Genomic DNA, 24,674 nt, shown 5'->3' with positions numbered 1-24,674 from the left:
GTAGCAATCTTTACAGACGTTAGAAATAAAGCTATTCAGTACTGCCAGCAGAATCACTTGGGGATAAATCTGTCGAAAACTACTTGCATTAACTTTAGTACGAGGCATGATGAAATACCAGAAATCCCAGGTACTCTCCAAGAGAAAAAAGCAAAGTTACTAGGTATAATGTAGACATTGATCTTACTTGGACTCAAGAACGTAGCCAGGAAAAAATTGGGGGGGAGGGTCCAGACAATTTCAAAATTACTGAAAATACTAAAATTTAATAATTTTACAAACCACATTAATTCAGTATTTAAATTTTTCCGTATCATTTCATCAGGATAAACCAATTTACATAACTTATTGGAAATGTGTTTTCCTTCAGTTCCCCTTTCACAGATCTGTATCAGTCAAGCTTATTGGTCAATGGCAAATAAATCCTGACAGTCTGTAAGTTTAAAATGGAGCACTTTTGAACCAGAACGTAGAATTTTGCTTAGAGACCTAGTTCCCTTGATAGACTTCATAAAATACATATACAGTTTTAAAACTATTAGGAATATTAGGAAGTGTTCCACTTTTAAACACAATTGGTGTTTTTGACCTAATCTAAATTTTTGACATAAGGAAATAGTATAGGTGAAACAAAACCGTGAACAATAAGCCAAGAACGTAGCCAGAAAAGAATTTTGGTGGGTGGGGGGGGTCAAGACAACTGTTATTTCCCGTAGTGGACAGAGAGTAAGGTCCCATTTTGTTCCTTAAAAAGTAATACTGAATTATTTAAATAATAGTAATTGATACTAAAAAAGTAATCGAAAATTTGGGGGGTCTGGACCACTTGGGCCCCCCCTTGCTGGCTACGTCCTTGCTTGGACTCTTCACATATATAATCTCTGTAAAACACTATGTTCAGGAATCTTTGTTGTTAGAAGAATAAAGTGGATTGCAGGACAGAAGGCAAGTCATAACAGCTATTTTGTGCGATTCAAGTCTCACATGAGATATGGCATTGCCGTGTGGGAAAGAACATCCGATTATGATTTCAACAAAATTCTTGTCCTCTAAAATAAGGCCATTAGAACACTTGGAAACTTAAATACATTAGATAGCTGCAGAGAAGCCTTCCAGTCTCTAAAGATCGTAACAACTATAGGCTTATATATCGTATTAGTCGTAACACACGCAGACCAAATGACACACCAAAGGGACAACGTGTCAAAATGATTATGTCAAAATGTGAGGATGTACATTCATACAACACCAGGAGAGCAACAGACTACATTCCACCAACACACCACACTACCAAGTACAGTGTGAAGCCATCTTATATGGTGTGAGATATAAATCACACTGCCACAACATTCAAGAAGACTTAAAAAGGGAGAATCTCATAAAGGGACTTCAAAATTAGCTTCCAGAACGATCCATGTACACAATGAGGGAAGTTTATGAACAATCAAAGTAATTTTGTCCAAGCAAGATCATAAAAACACTGACGGAATTAAAAATCTTGACGAATTTGTCAATAAAGAGATATTCTTATTCTGACTTTTTACTGATTTTATTCAAAAATTCGAACAATCCATACTTTAGTATAACTGACTGGAGGGGAAATCCAATAATAGGATATGAATATACAATAGGATTTAGCAATATCTCTTCCAGTGTTTAGGAGCTGATTTTGCTGGAAGAGATTTTTAATTAGCTTCTTCCATCTTCCAGCTTCTAATAATGAGACCTTTTAACATGTTTACTGTTAGCCAGAGTGACAGTACATTTGTCCTTCACAATATTAAGCCCTTAAGAGTTTGTGCAGCTTAAATAGTTGTAGAATAAACTTAAACTTATAAGAAATTTTAATAAAAAGAAATTGAGATTACTCAAAATTTGTTTAGTGATTTTTTTAGATTCACTAACACATGGATTCAAAGCTTTAAAAATTTCGGTTGCCAATTGGCACAAATTATAATTCTGAGAGTAAGACCCCACAACATTACTGGTGTTAAAAATTAGGAAAATACATCAAATACATGACATTTTTACATACATTTATATCAGCCTCGGATTTGTGCCCTAATAAATAGGGACCCTGACTTCAGGGCTGTACCCTAGGTGTTCAATGTTTCATTAATAAGTACTCCTAATTCCATATAGTTTGAGTTTTTAATCTTATTTGTAATCCACTTTCATCTAGAAAACTAAAATTAGAAATGTGTTTTTTACCTTATTTGAATTAATTTTCAGAAGTATAGCAAAAAAATGTTTTCAGGGTGGATCGAAATGAAGTAACATTCCGTGTACTCAACAACAACAAGAACCTTAATGCCTCAACAGTCGCCAAGAAGATTGGTGAGTACTTGATTTAACTTTATATTTTCTGCAATCATTAAACCCATATATATGTATTTAACTGGAATTTTAAAATTAAGTTGATGAAATTAAGTGCACAAGTGATTCTTTCACTTCAAGATATTAAATTTTTAACTCCGGTTTGCTTCATTTTTTTATAGTGTTGAAAATAACTCCATTAAGTTTTGTGTCTGTAATCTATGTTTAAGTATTAGTACAATTGTACTACACTTTTTTGCTATTGTAAAAGCTTTCCCATTAATATTTCGTTTATCCCAGTGGGATCCTTGCTGATTAGAAACTGTGTTGATTGGGTTCAGAATAATGATTCAACCACTGGTGAGCAGCTTTGAAGCTAACCAAAGTTTACAAAATCATTTTTATCCTTGGTACCTTTCCAATGTTTCCACGATGACTTGATGACAAGATATGTTCTTCTGTGAGGAGTCTAAGGAGACTGCTATAGACATCATCTGTAACTGGAAAGCAGTTCCCCTGACCAGGTGGAAACACTTTTACATGGCTTTTCTAAAACCTTCTGAGGTGGGAATTTTAGCTCTTATGAACAAAGAGCCTCAAGAAGACCTGGGCTGTCTAGATACCAGGGTTAAGTTACAAAAGATTCACAGGGCCATGGTGCCATAGGTGTTTTCTGACCCAACCGATTCTATTGTATCGTACAACCACTTTCAGATGTTCTACATTTATGAAAGAATTTCCTATTTAGAAATTGTTAAATATTCCACAAGGAATATCCTCAGCAGTTTTGCTGATCCTCTTAATCCCACCAACCTAACATATATGATCGTCTAGTGTGTAGCAGCATTAAGCAACGATAGATAACGTGTTAAAAATGGCAAATAATCTGTTAAAGGTGTGTTGAATAAGTCTGAATTTTGTTTCCACGATTGATTTATTTAATGAAATTTGCTAGTATTTGAGTATGGTCAATTTTTACTATTATCTTTGGTTTTCAATGAACAAAATTGCCACCATCAATGAAACCATAGGCTGACAAGCACAATTATTCTTCAACTCAACAACCTTACTTGCATTAGTCTAAATTTCTAAAAAAAATATAGTTACAGGTGTCAAACCATCTAGAAACCAGACTCATAACAGTTAAGAAAGGTAAAGGATAACCCAGCAGGGATCACTTCTGGCTGGATTATACCTTCCAGTTGAACCTACACTAGACGCAGCAAAAACCGATGTGCCACTTAAATCTGGGCAACCTTATGGATGTCCAGGAGCGGCACATCACTAACCGCAAACGTCGAGATTGTGGGGTGCAAGGGCAATTCGATAGGTCTAGTCTACTGCGGAAGATGACTGTTGGACTTGGTGAGGTTTGTTCCCTTACCTCAGAGGTTCTTGCTAACCTCAACAAGGGTGTACCACCCCCTGCCTGCTTTGATTGGAAGGTGGTTCAGAGCCTGCCTCGCCTTCTTCCGGGGAGACATGACTTTGAGATTAGTGCCCTAATTCTTCCTCATGGATCTCGATAGGAGGCGGCCCCTACCCCCTAACCTTACCTGTCCTGAATATCCTGTCACTCCGGAAGCAGCGCTAAGGTTCTTATAGGAATAAGTGCAATTTATAAGCTTCTTGACCTAAGAGAACAAAAAAAAGTTCATCATGATACACAATTTTTATCCTTAATTATTATGTAATGTGTTAATGTGCATTTGGAGAGCAATTGGGCTTATGCAAAATGTTGCATAAGATGCATTTCATGGATTTCTACCAATAAGTAGGGGCAGGTTAAAACAAATTGATTCTAAGCCTGTATTTCTTTTTGAAGACATATAACTAGTAGTGAAAACTTATCCAGTTATCACTATATATATAAGTTATCTCTGTATCTGTAGTATGGAGTGTAAATCTGGTAAAAATTCACTATCAATGGCATGAAATCACATGACATTTCAAGTTACACAATTAGTTTCCATGTTTTTAGTTAGATATGGATGTATTGGTGACAAATAACCTCCCCCAGTCATCATATATAAATAATAACAGTGTTAGTTAACTTTTATCATATAAATAATCCAATATAAAATTCTAATACTTAAGTACAAAAAACAAATTTTCTCTGATTCTAATATTCAAAACATTATCACAAAGGGTTTAACTTTATTTTATGGTTTTAATTACACTGTTTGATTTCTTCCATTGCTAACTCTTAACATGAACTACAATACATTTCATAATCAAGTCTTTATGAGAAAACCTGCGTCCAAGCTGTTATGAATGTTTACAGTTTAATTCTACATCTACTAAAACCTGCTCTCTCTGAGTATACTATGAAATTCAGAAATTGCGTCATCGGCTTTGTTCACCTGTAACCTCTACAATTTAGCTACATTGATTAAGAGTTGTACCTGTACTAATTATTTCTAAAACGTTTCTACCAACAATGATATACTGTGATTGTTTTCGTTGTTTCTACAAACAAAGCGTTGTTTTCAGAGGACATCAAGTATGACCTGAAGCAGAAGTGTGGGGTCACCGTTACATCTGCTGGGATTGGAGATAAGGTAAGTTCTGTGGGACCATTAGAATTTCCCTACAGGTTTTGGTCAGATTTTGACCAACATCAAAGTGGTGCCAACTGTCGAACCGGATATAAGAGGAGACCCTTCGGAAACCGCTGCGAGACATTCTCTACACTCCAGCAAGTCAATGTGTTATCACTGTTTTGTATATTATTACATTTGCTTGCGTTGTATTTTACTCTGACTAAATGTCTTGAGCAATTGTTTGCATCAACTTTTACCAGAAACTTGGCCGTACTGCTTCAGAAACAATCTATATGATACATAAAGTGTGACAAGTCTATGGGTGATACTTGTATAAAGAGTTGTTCAGACAATTCAAAGATGGCCACATTTCAGTGGACAATGACCTGTAATTTGGCTTATAACAGTTAGATATCTACGAGTACAACATTAAATGTGTTCATGTAGCAATACGAAAGTCCCTTTGTTTGTACGTTTGACTGTGTGTTGAATGAGATAAGTGGTCTGTTGATTGTGTTGGCAGAAGATCCTGGTCACAAAATCTGCAGTTGGTGAAATTTTACACGAATATTTGAAAATAAGGTGTGTTTCTGTAAAATATATACTTTACCTGTTGATGGATGATCAAAACATTTATTGCATTGAAATCGCACACAACAATCTGGATTCATTAAATAAAACCAGTGTATGTTATAAGTTATGTTAAATGCAGTAAGTGCTAAATGCAAAATGTTACAATATATTGCTATATTACAAGTATACAGAGTGAAAATTAAGTCCTGATACACCTGGATATATTCCAAACGGATTGAGATATCGATGTAAAATCTTCATCATACCTATTAAAGTACTTTTTTGGACTTTTTGAAGATGTTAGCATTTCCTTGGTTCTCTGTCATGGGTTTTTTTCCTTGATGAGTTCGCTGTTGTCACACAGTGCAGACAGCTACCACGTATTGTTGCGTGTCATCCGTCCTGGAATATTTTATGGTTTTATTTAAGTTGTTTATTGCAAAATTCGGCCGAAAGTTTCCAATATGGCAGTCAACTTTGAAATTTTTATGGAACCCCTTTATCCCACGATTTAACATGCAATTCTAAGATTTTTTTAATTCTTGGTGTCATTTTGATATACTCAACAGCTTAGCTGCTAGGACACCTGAAAGTATCAGAAACTCTTTTTTCAGTAGTTATTGGGCATGTTTTACCTTTTGCATAAAAAATTATCCGAGTGAAAATTTTTTCAATGGAAAATCAACTACTGAATATCACAAATACTTTATCTTCTACAGAAACGTAAATAACACAAAAAGATCTGTAAGGACAATGCCAATGTCTTGCGCATATCAACACAATGCATGCGTGATATCTTTCAGTTAGACTTTGAGGTGCCCAGCTTATCCCTTTATGTAGTATCTAAATTTTGTGGTGTGCATAGTTTTGGTAAGAGGTGTCTTATACACTTTTTCTAGGTGCTAGTACAACGTAAAGGGTTTTTTTGCCAATTATTTTCGTAGAGAAGTTGCCCCCGTGTCATTGTGTAAAATGACATATCACAAGATAGGGGTTGCAATTATAAAATTTAAAGGGACGGGGAAATGTTTTTTCCTAAAACAAATCCGTATTTTATTAAGTATGGTTAATGTATGGACTGCACGTCGATATCTCAATCCGTTTGGAATATATTCAGGCTTATCAGGACTTAATTTACAAACCTGTATATGGCATTTCATCCCAACTGAATGGGTAATTTGGAACCACTTTATGACTCGTTTCTCACACGTTCCATGTCTCATGTTTTTATTTTTATCATTGCAAAAGTTAAGAAGCAGGATATTAAAAAAAAAAATTATAACTCATATTTCCATAAATAAATTAGGGTCACTTTGTACGCTATATGCCACATGCATGTATTCTTTAATACATGCTGCTTCTCACTTTAAATCTATATTAATGTTATTACTCATACATTGCAAGTTTTCATCACATATAACCTCCATCAAATTCTTCAACATCACAATCCTCATTTACAACTGTCCAATACACAATTCCATATCGTATCAAAATAAATCTCATTTCTTTGGTTTCAAAGTGGCGCAAGTGCTTTTAGAAGTGTCACTTTTGCGGAAGTAACCTCAAAATCAGATTTCCTCTCTGGGATAGAGTGTAAAATAAGTGACGTTTTGTGAAAGTCAACTTTATTGGATTCAGTTCTTGTTATATTACTTTGATATTGAACTCAAAAATGTGTGAAGAGTCACATTCGTTCTTACACATTTACTGTAGGCTATGTGTACGCTGTTGATATGAATGTATTAGGAGAAGGGAGTTATTTAAGTAATGTAGTCTTTGTCAATTAAGAAAGTCTGTGAAGTGGGGAGGGAGAGAGACAGAAGCCTCCGCCTTATAGTGGACTAGGACTTCCTGTTGCGTGATAGTTAAATATTTAATAATTACGATATATACAACAATTTTATATAAATATATACTATTTAATTATTTCAGGTATTAAGTTCAAACATTGCTAGCTCAAATTGTCAAACGAATCAAGACCAGTTTGAAAAAGTTTTCCATGTAAATATTACTTTAGGTTCAAAATTATGCAAGACTTTAAACATTAATAACTCAGAAACGAAAGGCTCTATGAAAAATGTACAAGGATAATAAAACATGGATTATTTTCAGGGGAACATATTGAGACCACTGGTTTTACGTTATGAAAAATAAAAACGGAGCATTGAAAGATTTCCTAACCACTCTTTCTCAAAATATACTAGTTTTTATGTTCCTGGTAATCCATAATCAGCCGAATATTACTTTAAATTAAATTATCAGCATTTCCTACTTTTTATTTAGGGGAGTAAAATAGTGTTATTGAAGGAGGAGCTCTTCTTATTGGAAAACGTTTTCTATTATTTTATAAAAGAAAACTCACAATCCTCCAATAATTTTTATATTTCAACACTCGTGTTAAATAAAATATTATTGGATAATTGTGAGTTTTCTTTTATAAAATAATAGAAAATAATGTTAGTTCAGTGGCGTAACACATAACATGTTGTTGGTTAGATTATTTAGTTCAATATTTAGTCATGCTTTAAACGGTTATTTCTGTATGAAGTCTGTATTGATTTGCAATTTTATATTTATAAATATTGATATTAACAGTCCTGTATATCCGTATGTTAACTAGGTGATGACATGAACTCTCTGTTATTGTTTAAAGTAGTGTTTAACCATTTTCCATAAATCTATATAAATTTCAATGGCGTGACTAGAATTTGGTTAAATATTAGAAAAGACTGGGTAGTTCTAACTAAAACGACGAAATAAAATTAAACATTAGTTAATTTATACACTTACAGACAAATGAACAGAATTATTCCGAGAAAACAAAAGATAGATTAAAGAGAAGGAACAAACCAATCGATATCTGCGATTTATAATAAGTATGCACTGTTCTGATTTCAATTAAAAAGTAATTTTGTCTCAAATAAATAGTCCTTCTTATCATGTTAAGCTTTGCTACATTCTAAAGAGGTACAAGCTAATCAAGCCCGTAGCTCTCTCTGAAGACTGGCAACTGACATGACAAGTCATTACAATTAAAGCCTCGTTTATTTGTAATACGATCTTCTAGAATACGTAAACTGCGGGGGCTCCTCATTTCCTCATAACTTTTCCTCTTCATCGGGTTTAATTTTGTGCAGCGTACGTCCGCTAACAAGAAAATAATAATTACTACAATCTCTGTGGTTCAAAGATACCATGGTACAATTGCTGAGTGTAGATGAAGTTTCAGTTGCAGTTTTGAAGGGAAAGTATTTATACGTTTGTGACGGGTCCGGGTTCGTTTTTATAATGTTTTACTTTCATTTACGTATTATTTTAAATCATTGAAAAGATTAAAAGATAAATGAGGTAACACGGCTAACTAATATACAAAAGCAGGTCTCATGGTTAAAAAGCAGACATTAATATTTAAGTTAGTTATTTTTGATATAGGTTATATGTATAAAGTGAGGAAATTAATCTGATTTATTAGTTTTTAATACATATAAAATTACTTATCTTCAATTCTCGCTAGACAATGACCAAACTTGCTCCACTTGTGAGAAAATGTCATCTCTCCGACACTCGAACTCTTGAACTAAGACGTGTATACGCTCATATACGTGTATAACTAGTTCGAATTCTCTACCCAAGACTATTTACCTCCAGCGCGTCTATGCGTCCAACAAGTTCGAATTCTCTAACCAAGACTGTTTACCCTCAGTGCATCTTTGCGTCCAACAAGTCCTAATTCTCCAACCATGACTGTTTAGCCCCCGCGTGTCTTTCCGTCCAACAAGTCCGAATTGTCCAACCAAGACTGTTTAGCCCCGCGCGTCTATGGGTCCAACTAGTTCGAATTCTCTAACAGAGACTGTTTACCCCCAGTGCGTCTATGCGTCCAACTAGTTCGAATTCTCTAACAAAGACTGTTTACCCCCAACGCGTCTATGGGTCCAACTAGTTCGAATTCCCTAACAAAGACTGTTTACCCCCAGTGCGTCTATGCGTCCAACTAGTTCGAATTCTCTAACAAAGACTGTTTACCCCCAGTGCGTCTATGCGTCCAACTAGTTCGAATTCTCTAACAAAGACTGTTTACCCCCAACGCGTCTATGGGTCCAACTAGTTCGAATTCTCTAACAAAGACTGTTTACCCCCGGTGCATCTTTGCGTCCAACAAGTCCTAATTCTCCAACCATGACTGTTTAGCCCCCGCGTGTCTTTCCGTCCAACAAGTCCGAATTGTCCAACCAAGACTGTTTAGCCCCGCGCGTCTATGGGTCCAACTAGTTCGAATTCTCTAACAGAGACTGTTTACCCCCAGTGCGTCTATGCGTCCAACTAGTTCGAATTCTCTAACAAAGACTGTTTACCACCAACGCGTCTATGGGTCCAACTAGTTCGAATTCTCTAACAAAGACTGTTTACCCCCAGTGCGTCTATGCGTCCAACTAGTTCGAATTCTCTAACAAAGACTGTTTACCCCCAGTGCGTCTATGCGTCCAACTAGTTAGAATTCTCTAACAAAGACTTTTTACCCCCTACGCGTCTATGGGTCCAACTAGTCCGAATTCTCTAACCAAGACTGTTTACCCCCAGTACGTCTATGCGTCCAACTAGTTCGAATTCACTAACCAAGACTGTTTACCCTCAGCGCGTCTTTCCGTCCAACAAGTTAGAATTTTCGAACAAGACTGTTTAGCCCCCGCGCGTCTATGCGTCCAACTAGTTCGAATTCTCTAACCAAGACTGTTTACCCCCAACGCGTCTATGGGTCCAACTAGTCCGAATTCTCTAACCAAGACTGTTTACCCCCAGCGCGTCTATGCGTCCTACTAGCCCGAACACTCTAACCAAGACTGTTTACTCCCAGTCTGCCTATAAGGTCAAGTACGTCCAGTACTCTGTCACTGTCATGCCAGTAGTCTGTTTCTGCTATGGTAACTTCGCCTTTTCAATGTTTTCAATTGAAAGGGAAAAAATAAATAGACAAGTAATATATTTCTTTAATGTTTTAATGGGTATACGGGATTCCAACTTTGAAATAACTATAACTCTTATTTGCGGGAAAATATGCAGAGAATCTAGCACTATAATCGTGTTGTGTTTGTAGCAACAAATTTCTTAATTAGATTTGATGGAAGCATGTAACTAGTTTTCCCTAAAGCATTGTCATTGACCCACAATTTAACAACAATTATACCGGAGTTCTCACTGCGTCCAATTAATACAATTGGATCCACCCTCTAACTATCCTGTTCGCTGTTTGAATACAAATATAATAACCGGCATAACACAACCGAACCGTTAACAAGCACATATATCGTTCCAAGTTAGTTATGCACTGTTTCACAATCTGTTCAGTAATAAAAAAAAACTGTACATAGGGGTAGAAACAATACGAATAATGTAATTATTTGCGTTCTTGAAACTGCAATCTGTCCAACCCTTTGAATTCTTATTAAGAGTTATGAGTACGTTATGCTATGAGTTACGTAACAGGCTTTGCTAAGGTTGCATGTATAGTATCCAGAAATTACGTAACTCTGCATCCAGGTTCATTTTCAGCCTCCGGATTCATGATCATGTTCTTATTCATGAGGCTGTTCAAATGCTCCCTATCGAAGTATTATGTAAATTTGCTGACATCTTGATGCATGATTCACAAGGCACTCATGATTGTAGAGCCACACCACCTAGTCGGGAGACTCTTGCATCGTGGTGGGGGGGAGGGTTCAGAATGAAGCACCCGCCAAAACGGAAAGCTTCATTTTCCTTTCGACCCTCATTTACTGGCTTTCCTGAACGCACCAGAAATGTAATATTTTATGTTAGTTTTAAAACTAATCCCAAGGAATTATTTATATATTTAAATTATATACTTAATAACCACAGATGCAATATCCTTATAGCTATTATGACATTTTATAAAACCAAATAAAATTCAATGCATTTCAGTTAAAAGGAAAAATTTAAATAACAATATTAGGCTAAGCAGAAATTAATATATTAAAATAATTATCTGTAAAAGTTCGGACACTTGGTATACCTAATTAAACAAAAGAATAGTTTTCATAATTATACAAAATTGAATGGTTTGTTTTATAATTGTCTATTTGGGATTTGAACTCACCAACTATGTCATTAAACACATCTATCTCCTGCTTAAATAAATTAAAAAGTCTTTATGCTTTAAAATATGACAAAATTATAGTGTTGGACTGTAGTATTACCGATTAATATATCTATGTAGTAGTAATATTAAGAATTTATTGAAATACACATTCAGTTTTAAGTACGGTTAGTTGTGATTTTCAAGTATTTATAATATATAAAACGTGTACTATTCAATTATAAAGGCATTCTTTGTTTATGATTTACAGATTCACTTATTACAAATATCGTCTGTAAATGTCTACCTTTAATCATTGTTTTAAGAACAAATGAAAAGCAAATTGAGGAACAATCTACTAAATGGAAAAGTAAAAAGCTATTTCTTTTCCTCTACTGCAAGCTATTTTAGAAACTTTTTGATGTCTTTCAGAAAGAGAGATATTTGAAATAAATGTCCAATGCAGACTCACTCAATTTAAGTGTTACTTTATGTTGCACTACAAGAGGGGCTTGGAAAGCTTTTACGTTTTTTTGTGTTTGGCGTTCCACGTTCAGTCCAGCCAGGCTGAGTACGATAGATCTTCACTATTGTGTGTCATAGGTGATTATTGTGAATGGTAACACCGAAGTTGTGAAGAACATTGCCTGGGCGTTTAGTGAAGCCTCTGCTGGGGAGGGTACTGTCTGTCTGTACGCACGATAAGTATCGAATGAGGTCACTTAGAGGGTTTAAATTTGGTGTGCTACTCTACACATACTACATAGTCCAGAACTGGGTGACAGTGTGATAATATGTGATTAGTTAGAGTGTTGAGTTTAGCTCCAGTTCACCTTCATTGTGTTGCAGCGCCTTGGCACTAACGGAGGACATTGGCATTAATCTCAGTCGTCCTTTCTGAACCAGCCTCTCCAGTCAAAGCAGGCAAGGGTTGGCACGCTGTTAAGTCTAGGCTGGCAAGAACCCTTGACTCTTAGAGAACCCCACCGACTCCAACGGTTACATTCCGCACTAGACCTACCCCTATTGAACTACCCTTGCACTCCGAATATCTCGATATTTGCGGCTAGTGATGTGCCGCTCCTGGACATCCAAGAGCCCTAAGATTGCCCAGATTTAATTGCCACATCGTTTATTGCTGTGCCCAGTGTGGGTTCAACTGGAAGGTATAAATCAGCCAGAAGTGAATCCTCCTGGGATATCTAACATCATAGTCATAAAGAAAACTGTAGCTTCCAGGGGATATCTGGGACTATGGATTGATAAGGTCTTAGATATGGAACCAACGTATCGTAAAGTATACTCTCGGAGATTTCTAAATATCGGATATTTAACCACGAACAAGTATGCATGTATCTTAATCTTGTACCCAGTGGGAACATTTTTTCTTTCTTTTGCTTAACATGATTAATTCATAAAGTGTTTGAATACAAATCAGAGTGGGTATAGGAAAATAGGGAGTAAATATTGTTGTCTTTAATTTATAACTGACTGTCAGAATGGATTTAATGCATACGACGGCTTCTGTCGAAATCACTCAACCATTTTAATCTTTGAAATATCAGACATCCCCTCTGCCCTGTAACATTGTAACTTCACCCTTGCCATATAGAAATGTTGTTTATATCATTAAATGTATCCTCTAATTACGATAATAGCGTGAACCCCTTCATAATCCTCAACTTGGTTTCATCATTGTACACCTAAGAGGGTAATAATAATTCATGTTTTTTCTACAATGTACATAAAATACAATAACATTAAGGAGGTGTAAATTTTTGGCTGAAATTAATGTATTTTGTTAGATAAAACATATTTTTTTTAATAATAAATTTGGGCTCTAAATTTGGTACATTAAGTTTAAATAAAACAATAACTTTGCTGTCAGTTTTTTCAATAATAACATAGATATACTGTATTTACTTAGAGGATTTGCTTCGTTGCAATACGTTTTTTGTAATGTTTTCTAAGAATTACTGTTTAATTTTCACAACGAAAGATTTTGACTTTGGCATATATATATATATATATATATATATATATATATATATATATATATATATATATATATATATAAAGTTTTGATCTGATTGTGGTATTCGGTGAGTATATGCAGCATATTTCGGTAATTACTACCACAAGGACTATTAAAATATTCTGATTTTGTATGCAGAATTAATTTAAAACGTGTTATGTCATGGAGGGGAAAACCTTCTTGTGCTAGGGCCCTTTTGTATTAAGAGATTTCATATTTTGTTTATAGATGCCAATATACCTTTTAACATTTAGTTTTTGCTTTTTATATTCTTGAATAACTTAAACATTAATCCACTGTTTGTTTAACCTAAACTATGTTTCATATAAAGTAGAAAATATAGTAGTTTTTATGTTCAGCCTACAGGGCAGAAAATAGTCTTGATTATTGTGCTATCAATGAAAGCAGACTTATGTACTCTCATAGGAGAGTACCTTAACAAGACACCACATTATAGGGTAACGGATTTGTTCAGGTTTATCAAATGCAGCATCCCGGTACATCGTTGCCATGGCAACTAACAAATCAAATCAAACTAGTGCAGTCAAATGTAAAACAACAAACAGTATTATTTTGTTTCCAGCTGGAATGAAGACCATATTTGCTCTCTCTTCTACACACACACACGCACGCACACACATCGAGTACCATGCTTACACTTATTCGTTGCTGAACCTACTTTTTTATAATAAAATTGTATATGAATTGTAAATACACCCAACATTGTAATTTAACATCTAGATCATAGCGAGATGTCATTTAGAGAAACTAAGAGCCACCGATCTATAAAAGAAATGCAGTTTTTTTTAATCGTGTTGAACGAATTCTACTTAACCAATTCACCTTCAGTTGCACCTTTTTTCGTTCTATAGTACGTAAGCATCTCTCTCAGGTCTGTAAATTATTACGTAGATTTTTAATTTACTCGTGCAACGGGGATGAACACTGTACGAGTATATCGCATTAATAAGGAATTTCAAACATTAACCACTATCTAAATTATATGAAAAAAACTCAATTCTAACAAACTATTTCTGAAACACTTTTTGACACTGCACAAAATTGGTAAGGACGGAGGGTTGCTATGCTGCTTTTCTGCTGATCAAATCATTTTATGCTGTTTTTAAATAGTTTTAATTTCTTGTAAATTTGGTCAAATTGTGTAGAATTTTTCAAATAATACAAGTATAATAATTTCAGCTGACCTTAAACTTTAAGATAATATAAAAAGTTTTTATGTGTTCTTAATAAATGACAGCTGATAATAAAATCCATAGCGATAACAGATTGTATTTTTTACAGACGTTTTATGAAATAAAATAATACCAATTTACAAAAGATTTGGATTATGGTTTTTGAACGAAAATTTATGCAATGATAAATTATTTACAAATATTGAAGATTACACATTATACGAAAAATAAATAAATTAAAAGGAATTTCAGAAGCCTTTCACTATAGTATATGATGTTTAAAATAACATATTCTACAAATTTAGAAGGATAATTATTAAAACATATATTTTCTGATCATTGGAGGCATCAGTTTGGCATGTTTTATGAAGCAGAACTTATAAATTATAAAATCGAAAGTATAATTTTTGTAAACAAGGAAAATATAAAAAGGTTGCAAAATTATTTTATATAATGATAGACTTTTAGGAAAAGATGGTTTATCTTGATTAAATTTTCACTCTAGAGATTTATATTAAATTTATCTGCCAAATGTCTAGTCTGGAAATTCCAAAAGGTACAAATTTAGGAGAATTGGCACTAATTAAAACAAAACATTTTGTTCTTAAAATCTACCAAAAACATTACAAACAATTTATTTACAAATATATTTTTTTAATTTATGTATTTAATTGTTTCTTGTTTGTTTTTATTTAGGAAACAAGACTTAGAAGAAAGTTTAGTTGAAACTAGAAAAAGGACATATTTAGACAATTTAAAGAACAACAAGAAAAAGTATTTAAATATTTTAGAAAGAGATAAAAACCCTAAAGAAATATAAATAAAGTTAATAGATTATTTTTCAAAATAAAGAACATATTTAAATAAAATGAAACTATAAAATATCTAATTTCTTGTTAATAATAAAGCAAGAATTGGGTATACTGGTGTTTTAGCAGAACATAATGTCTATAAAGCTGTTTATTTTATAAAAGGACCTTTTGAAATTATTTTATAGAAATAAATGGTAATACAGAAAATTTAAGGAAAGAAGTTTTTTAATTCCATATACTTTTGAAATAAATATCTTGAAGCACTGATCCAATGCGTCCTGATGATGATTTGAAGACGATTTCTAGGTAATGTTGATGCTTTTTAAGGATAAATGTCACATTCTAATGTTTTAATACAATTTAAAAACACAATCTAATCCGAAACGTTTGTGATCATTTTGCGAGTTTTAATGAAACAGCTGTTACAGTAGCTTGACTCGAGGAGGAAGGCGTGTTCGCTGATTCTCGAACAGTCTTGCCATCTTATAGCACTAAAATACCCTGAAACATTTCTTGAGTACAGGTTTTAATATTTCTTTCCGAAAAAAGTTTAATATAATGATATTTTTGTGCTAAAAATTGTATTATCTCCCTTTTTTATCTTAAGAATAATCTGTCAAAATTGGGTTGATTTTATAATGTAATTGATGAATAGATTGTAATTTGAGACTTATTGTTACAAATTGATTTAAAAATGAATGAACTATCTAAATTTTGGCTCCGAAAATGTGCTAGAATCACCATATTACTATCAACTTATATATATATATATATATATATATATATATATATATATATATATATATATATATATATATATATAAAATACTTACTTATATATTGTATATATGTTGTAAAACTTTTGAAATGGCAACATATACCTTGTGACACCTCAAATTGAAGCTCATAAAAATGCTGTATTTTGGTAAAAAAGTGAAATCGGCCAAGCCATTTGGTATCGGCAGCGAATAATGTAATTTCAATCCGTTTGGAATATATCCAGGTGTACCAGGACTTAATTTACACCCTTAGACGTAAGGTTGTTTGCCCATAACTTTTGCTAGGATCGTCGTAGAATTGTTTTTTTATCATGTCATAGCGTTTCTTTTGGCTTTACCTTTCAAATGACATGTCACAAGATAGCAATGTGAACATTTAAAGTGATATCTTCTACCCCATTTAAAAAGGGGGATATTTTAATCCTCTGAAAAGCTCAAAAAAGTATTTTGATAAGTATGGTCAAGATTTTTTTATGATATTTCAAACCGTTTGGAATATATTCAGGCGTATCAGGACTTAAATTACACCCTGCATAATATGTTGGCTAACATATTCCAACGAGATTGGCACTGACATTAGAGTGCACGTAACCTGATTAACAAGGCCTGTCTGATCCTGCTTTCGCTGTGCAATTACGTAGAGACTGTCTGCCAGTATAAAACAGGATAAAGTGCAGAGATCGGCGTTACTCTCAGTGTCCAACATCGGAACATCGGCTGTCCGTGAGAGGAGACTTCACACTCTCGCTGGACTTCGTTTATTTCCGGCCTTTATTGATTCCTCTTTCAAATATGTTTATAATTTACAATTATAACAATTTAATATTAAAACTTTTATTTTTTTATGGACGTAATAAAGTAACTATACCTAATAAAAACGATAATTCTCTTATCGATTTACACAGCTAGGATTAACATTCTCAATTTTTATAAAAATATTAATACAATAAAAAAAATTTCCCTTCCGGCCCAGTTGATAGAAACATGGATGTCCCCTATTTCTAAACGTGAAACTGAAGAGACATTATTAGTTGGGACAATACGGTTCAGTGTTGGCATGTTACTCCTTCAAACATTTTGAGACTCCATCATCTTGAGAACTTACAACGTAAAAATTTGTGTAAGCAAAACTTATTTTTAAAAACGTGGTCCGATTAATTCGGTTACATTTAATCGGAAATTATGTTTGTAAACACGTTCACTTATGACGGTTCCATTGTATACTTCTGCATTTTAAAAGGGCCACCATCGTGAAACCTGAAGAGTGGCCGAAAAATAAGTAGGAATAAATGCTGCTTGAAACTGCTTGAATACTATAAGAACATTGTCAATTTAGATTTATTTTAGGAATTACCCAACAAAAGTTTTCTCAATTGCAAATGACTATTATCACGAAATGTTTTATTCGTTAAGACTGGTTAACTAACTCAACCAAGCCGTGTAAATTATGTATTTATGTAGTCTGATTCTATCAAGAATTACGATTGTTAGTTATCTATCGTCTTCAAAATTATTCCCGCAATGCCGTATACTTGCCCGCAATCTGAAATTTTTATGAAATACCAAAAAATGCATACTAAGAAACATGAATTTAAATGACTTGAGAATTGTAAAACACTTCTGAAGTCTACCTAAAACAGTACGTGTTAATTTGACACGTATTTATTTCTCATGTTTTATATATGAGAATATATATATATGTTGAAAATTAAACACCAAATATTGGCAACCCTTTATAAATTTTCGTACGTCACAGCGTCTTTCTTCAGACGTAACATTACATAAATATTACAAAATTGAATAATTTAAACAACTAGAAATAAACAATAAAAAAGAAATTTAATTGATAATCGGTGAAAAAATACCTCACAGCTAAAATTTCATCAAAATATCAAATAGTAAAAATACAAATTTTTAGAAATTAACGAATGTTCAAACCGAAAGGAAATTTGATGAGCAGTTTTGATCCTTCTCAAATTAAATCTATTTATATTTTTATTAGTATTCAATTCGACATTACTCATGACTTTGAATTTACAACAGTTTTCAATTTTGTCCTGATTGTGTTTATATTATGAGAAATAAATGAATAATATGTGCATGATATCCCGAAAACCACACAAGAAAAACGGTTAGGTAGTGTTATAAGCATTAATGAACACATTTGATTTAGTTTCATAAATAATGGGATTTGTAATTTTTCAAGTTTGAGCAGCCTTCATAAGGGAAAATGGCGTGCCAAGTTCTCCTAGTTAGAGATATTTATAAGATAGGCTACATTTTTGTACCAAGCCAAGTTTAAACTTGAAGCATTTCTTCCGCCTAATTCTTTACGGTCGAAACATTCGTACGGAATTTTTATCTAATCAATATCTGGAAAACAGTTCGAAATATAACAGCATTGTCTATTAAAAAATATTTAGGACATATTAAAGCATGATTTATCTCTACGTCCATAAGTAACGGCAGGCGGACTGTCTTAGCTGAGAAATGAGTAAGATCAATTTTACCAATGGTTTAAACCTGTTTAGGCCTTTACAGTTTTTACATGCCGCGTTATAGAGTATACCATATGAATTTTGAAATGGTGATGGCTTTGGGATCTGTGAGTCTGTTTGGTAAAGTTTCGACAAGGAAAATTGCAGTAAGCTGTTTTCATATACGAAATCTTCCTAATAATACATCTCTTTAAATGAATATTGAAAGAAGCAACAGCACAGTGATGAATTATTTTAAAAGCCTCCCAAATCCACAAATGGAACTAGAGAACAAATGCAAACCCGCAAAGGAACAGATTAAAGCCCTTCGCTCGAAGGTATCTTAAGTGTAAGCCTCTTAGCATAGGGCGGTGGGTGGCCCTTGTATTAATGAATGGTTATTCCTTCAGGTCAGTAATTGTCATTGCCAAATATCCTTACCGCCTTACCATCCTCACCACCTACGTCATCCTGGGCTTCAATCGGGTTACCTTTACAGGGAACACCATTGTTACAATCGGTTGTGTAATTGATTTTGGAGTTGAAAAATATTTTAAATGTATAGAAACATGACATTGGAAACCACAGCAGTTTCTTACTCAGCACTTAGGAGGTACACGGCTTAGAATTACATGCTCTTGGAGATACAATGAATGTTTGTATACTTTCAACGATGGTTTGAAAAGGGGGTGTGACGTAATATTTAATATTACAAAGTTTCAAATTCGTTTTGTAATTGGTTTTACAGTTTCTGACATTCTAACTTTAATTCGTTTTAAAAATTTCGTAGTAAATGAAAACTTGGAAAATTAATTGATAACACTCTTGAGAAAACATTTAGTGATATAAAAATAGTGCACTATACATTGTAAATTATTTGTTTAGTGTGTACACACATGGAGTCGGTAACTAAAAAAGGCTCTTATTTTAATAAGTAGATTTAGATACTGAATTTAGAAACTGGTCAACCAAATGCTATACAAGTTTTGTAATAATTCATGTTTCCTCATACTTATAAAAGCAATGCGTGATTTAGAAGTTGTGGATATTTTACTCTGATAAATTTAAAGATATGAATTTTTAGACCGAAATTAAGTAGATATAGCATATAATGTGTTTAACTTGTTCATAAAGACGAAAAATGATTTTCTTTTCTAAAAAAGCTGAGAAAAAACACTTTTTTATCCCAAATGACACTCATACTAATTACTCAATGCTTCTAATAAAAAAACAAACTTATTTTATGATATTTTATGGATATTTTATGAAAATTATTTAGGAATAGTGATGTTTGGCAAATTTTACTTTCATATTTTGTAACAACTAATACCAAGTTTTACGGAGCACCGTTACAAAAAATACGACAGTCTAGTATTATTATTGTCATAAACCTGTCATCAGCTATTATTATAATAATTGATAATTAATTATTTAATAATTATGCGGCTAATCGGCTGATTATTACTTTTAATTTGTGAAATGAATTATGACTGTTATAACGGTAATTTAACGTTAATAAACTCAAGAAAAACTAAAGCTCAGTTTATACAGCTCTTCAGCATGTTAAACTGATAATAACTAAGTCTTGTTCAAACACCAACTCTTACTATCTAGTTCATTTACTTGTTATAAATAATCAGTAAACAGTTTTTACTCTTTTAATGAAATTTCTAAATTTATTTTTTAAAGAAAATATAACCAGTGGTTGTTATCATTGCCTATTGAGGATGCAGAGGCAGTGTCTACAAATTAAGGGTGGACGGACAGTCTGACCTGTGTACGGCCACCCCTTCCTCCCTTCACCGTTCGTTATCACTACTACAGTTCCCATTGTAATCTGCTGCAATCCTGTTACCTTGTTCCTCTTTATATATCCTATTGTAAATTACTCTAAAGCTAATAACATTTCACGTTTATAATTACAAAATAAATATTCACAATTTAAACTACTTTTATTATATTTTCAATGTATGAATGTTGAATATCCAGTCCGTTATTAACATAAGCAAGAAGGACTCAAGTCTGCTCTCAGACATCATAGCTCATGCAGGTTCATTGCAAGGTCAATGCTTTTCCTTTTGGTGCTTTTATGCTTCAAGCTACTTTATGTGACTTTAAAAACTATTTTCAATTATAAACTGTATTTTTAAGATTGAAATAAAAGCGCATTTATTGGTAAAGTGAAAAAAACCTTTTTATGTCTAGCTGTAATACATACAGGTACAGCTCTAACTGGTGGACAATTCTGAGTGAGACTGGGTAGTTTAACTCAGTATTGATACCTTCACGTATGTACTACGTGATCATAATTAATTAGTTACTTCCTCTTCAATAAAAATTGAATTTGATTAAGTGTGGAATACTGCAAGTCTCAATTTTAGTCCTTATGTGCATTCTCGTAATATCTGCATGGAATTAGAAAAAGTGTATTTTATAATAATTATGAAATATACAGAATAAATTATTTATTATGTACTTATCTAGGTGATAATTGATATCTGTCTTCTACTGTAAATTATCTCACGTATGACTCTATTTTTTTTAATTTTTTACCTCTATGTCCAAGAATAATTCAAAGCGTTTCTTCATTATTACTTGATATGACAAGAATGCTTCGTATTTTAGTAATAATGAATATGTACTTTAGTTCAGATAAATCTTTCATATTTTCATCGAACTCTGCAAAGTCTGGTAATGAGTCTCATTACGCACGCTGAGCAGTAAAGTAAAATAGTAAAGATGTCTTATTTTACCAAGCAAATTTAAGGCTAAAAAGCCCTCTTTAACACTTAACCTGGGGACCAACGGCTTAAAGGTGACTTCCGAACCACCACCAATAGCCGGGCAGGCGGGGTGCTTGCAAGGACAGGATCGCTCAGCGGTCACCCATCCAAGCAGCAGCCACGCTCGAAGTCAATAATGAGTTCATCGATTATGGATTCTTAGTTCTTCGATCAGCTGTTTATTATTAGCGTCAATGACAGGTTAAGACCTTCTATTACGAATTTGGAGGTTATAAAAAGTTAATATAAATATACGTAAATAGGTGTTTCACGAGATAAAAAAGAAGTTTCGAATACAAAGTCCTTTGATCCTCAAGGAACCAACAGGAAGATATATTCTCTAGTATCCGTTTGTGTATTTAAATCGAGTGGAGATTAGAAAATAAAATACTTATTATTAAGCCAATAAAAAAGTGCCATAGACGAAATAAATTAATTTAATAATATGTTGTTTTTAATCAGAATTATTACTAGCCCTCTTGTCCATATGGCTTGTCCATATTGGATGTACAAAATATGTGTAGCCCAATCGAAAACATTAATTAGGTAGGTGCAATACCAAATTAATCATATTAAGAATAAATTGAAAAACAGATATCGAGATATCGCATATTTTATTCATTATTGCAGTTACATAACTAAGGGGCTTTATTAAATGGCTTTTCTTCATATAAAGTATTTGCGTTACAAAAAATGTTGTATATAAAAGAGTTCCGACAGAGTCATTTTTACTAATCCAAAAATTGACGGTCTCCAACAACTTAGTTTGCACTATTTGTATTTCTACGTTTTATCAATCTAGCAAGAGAGCTTCAGAAATGAACGGTCGCCTAGGTAACATTTGTCAAGCGGGGATGTTTGTGGGGATATCGTTCTCAGAGGGCGTCTTTGCCACGAAAGTTGGCGGTTCCTTTTACATAAAAAGTGTGGTAATTGGATTGTTAGCAGGCACGTCGGAAACTACAAAGCACGGGATTGGCGGCGACATTTCTGCTTTTTAGGTTCTAAGCTGCACATATCGTACGTTTTAAGAATACACCAGACGTCTGATCTCGTTCTACAATGGAATGAGACAGTTCTAACTTCCAGTTTCAACTCTCTTTATTCGAACTTGCACAATATCACAATACAATGTCAATAACTTATATTTACCTAACAAAGTAAGACACCACGTGTCGCGTAACAGGTTGCGTAGCAATGGGGGGGGCGGGGGGGGCCGCACCGGGTGTCACCTTTTTTGGGGTGACACCCACCTGGTATCTCAACTTTAAGAACAATGTAAAAAAAAATAAAATAACTCGCTAACACAAACATTCCTTTTTCGGGGATTCCTTCACTAGCACTAGCTCAGCTCCATGTATAATCGGGACGCTGTCGTGGGGGATTCCCCGTCCCATACTCGCGATCTTTGACGTTTCACTTGCAACATTTCTTATTCGTTTCTTGAAGTGTGTTGTGTTTGGTTGACGTGAATTGTTAAACGTGTATTATTCTATAGTGATAGATAATAAAAAGAAAAACATATATTTTAGAAACTTAAATGCTGTTTTGTGAAGATGGAAAAGATTGATTTATTAATATCGAATATTTTACAGGTGAGATACTTTTATAATTAAATTAAGATTCATATCGAATATTTTAGAGGTAAGATTATATTATAATGAAATTAATTTCCTAGTACTCCTATGGACGAAACCTATAGGGTTATGCGAAAATGACTAATGTCATATCAGTCATGGTAGGTACGCCACTGGGCTGCATGCAAACTTTCAAATCTGTATAGCTCATTTCATTCTATAGACATCTTGCGGCCAGGTTAGACAGACAGACAATCGTACAGAACAGAAATGATTACATTCCTCCTGCAGACAAATGTGTTAGCCTTGCGTCAATGACGCTCAGCCGAATCCAATAGTTGAACATGCACCACCACAGAACTCATTCCTGTCTACGTACAAATGAGGTCTCGTGCAAAATTCAACATGTACAGACGAAAATCTTAATAAAGGTATCTTGCCCCATGATATATTCACGTTTTCGTTCAGTAAGTTAGCAAGAACGTATCCAGGTACAATTTGTTGGGGGGGAGGGGGGTGTCCAGACAATTAATATATTCCCGTACTGGACAGAGAGTAAGGCTCCATTTTGTTCCTTAAAACGTTTTTGACCCGTTTCTTTGTTGAAAACGATCTTTCAGCAGCACATAATAGTAATACTGAATTATATAAATAAATAATAGGCGTTGACTAAAAAAGTAAATGGAAAAATGAAAATTGGGAGGGGAGGTTCGGACTCCTTTCACCCTTTGCTGGCTACGTCCTTGTAAGTTGGGTTTTATTTCAGTGTTCAAATAAAAGTTTCGGCAAGCTAACGAGGATACTACTACGTAAGAGTCCGCTGAAGCCAAATATTGTCACCGACCTCAAGTATATTTTTTTTCTTTCTACTCTCTGAATAACATCCTCACTTGTTAAAATCTCATATGATTGTACACAATTCGTTTACAAATTTATTTATTCAGTAATATTGTTGTATCTGGCATAGTTACCCACTGACAGAAAAAGAAATTTTCTAACAGAACTACCTGGCTGTTCGTTAGCGAAGCCTTTCACTGATATGGCTAATGATTCCATATTTGTCTGTAAGAATAATAAAATGTGTTTGTGTTTTCAATATTAAAATGTCGGATTTCCTTAAATTTGTTAACAAATATATAATTTTAAAAATATATATTTAAGGGCAATGTGATTATTTCATGATGAGTGTTAGGTATTTGAAGCAGAATAACTTTACAATATGAACATGAATTATGACTGAGGATTGAATTTAAAAATTCTTTAGGGAAAATGTTATTATTAGCCATGTCTATTTTCTTTCATCATCTTTTATTCAATTTTCTTTAATTATAACGTTTTTTAACCCTCCTCCCTGAAGCTCCTCTGATGAGTTTTACTACAACAATTTCACATATGTATCTTTAGTAGTTTTGTTTGGATATTGTGTTGCAAAATTACATTAGTTTTTCCATTTTAAATACCTTTAATTCTTCGTAGACGGGGTGAAAATAGT

General features: G+C 33.5%; 1 protein-coding gene across 1 annotated transcript in view; it reads left to right on the top strand.

Annotated features, from left to right (window-relative positions):
• LOC124366432 (receptor-type tyrosine-protein phosphatase N2) overlaps positions 1–24,674 on the top strand; it is a 317,729-nt gene that overhangs the window by 196,851 nt on the left and 96,204 nt on the right. Inside the window, exons 15-16 of the mRNA XM_046822981.1 lie at positions 2,258–2,337; positions 4,810–4,877. Of these exons, the coding sequence (XP_046678937.1) occupies positions 2,258–2,337; positions 4,810–4,877 (148 nt within the window). The remainder of the gene's footprint in view (positions 1–2,257; positions 2,338–4,809; positions 4,878–24,674) is intronic.

This window comes from Homalodisca vitripennis, chromosome 7 (assembly GCF_021130785.1).
Source record: "Homalodisca vitripennis isolate AUS2020 chromosome 7, UT_GWSS_2.1, whole genome shotgun sequence".
Taxonomy (NCBI): domain Eukaryota; kingdom Metazoa; phylum Arthropoda; class Insecta; order Hemiptera; family Cicadellidae; genus Homalodisca; species Homalodisca vitripennis.
This window is presented reverse-complemented; position numbering and strand designations above follow the sequence as displayed.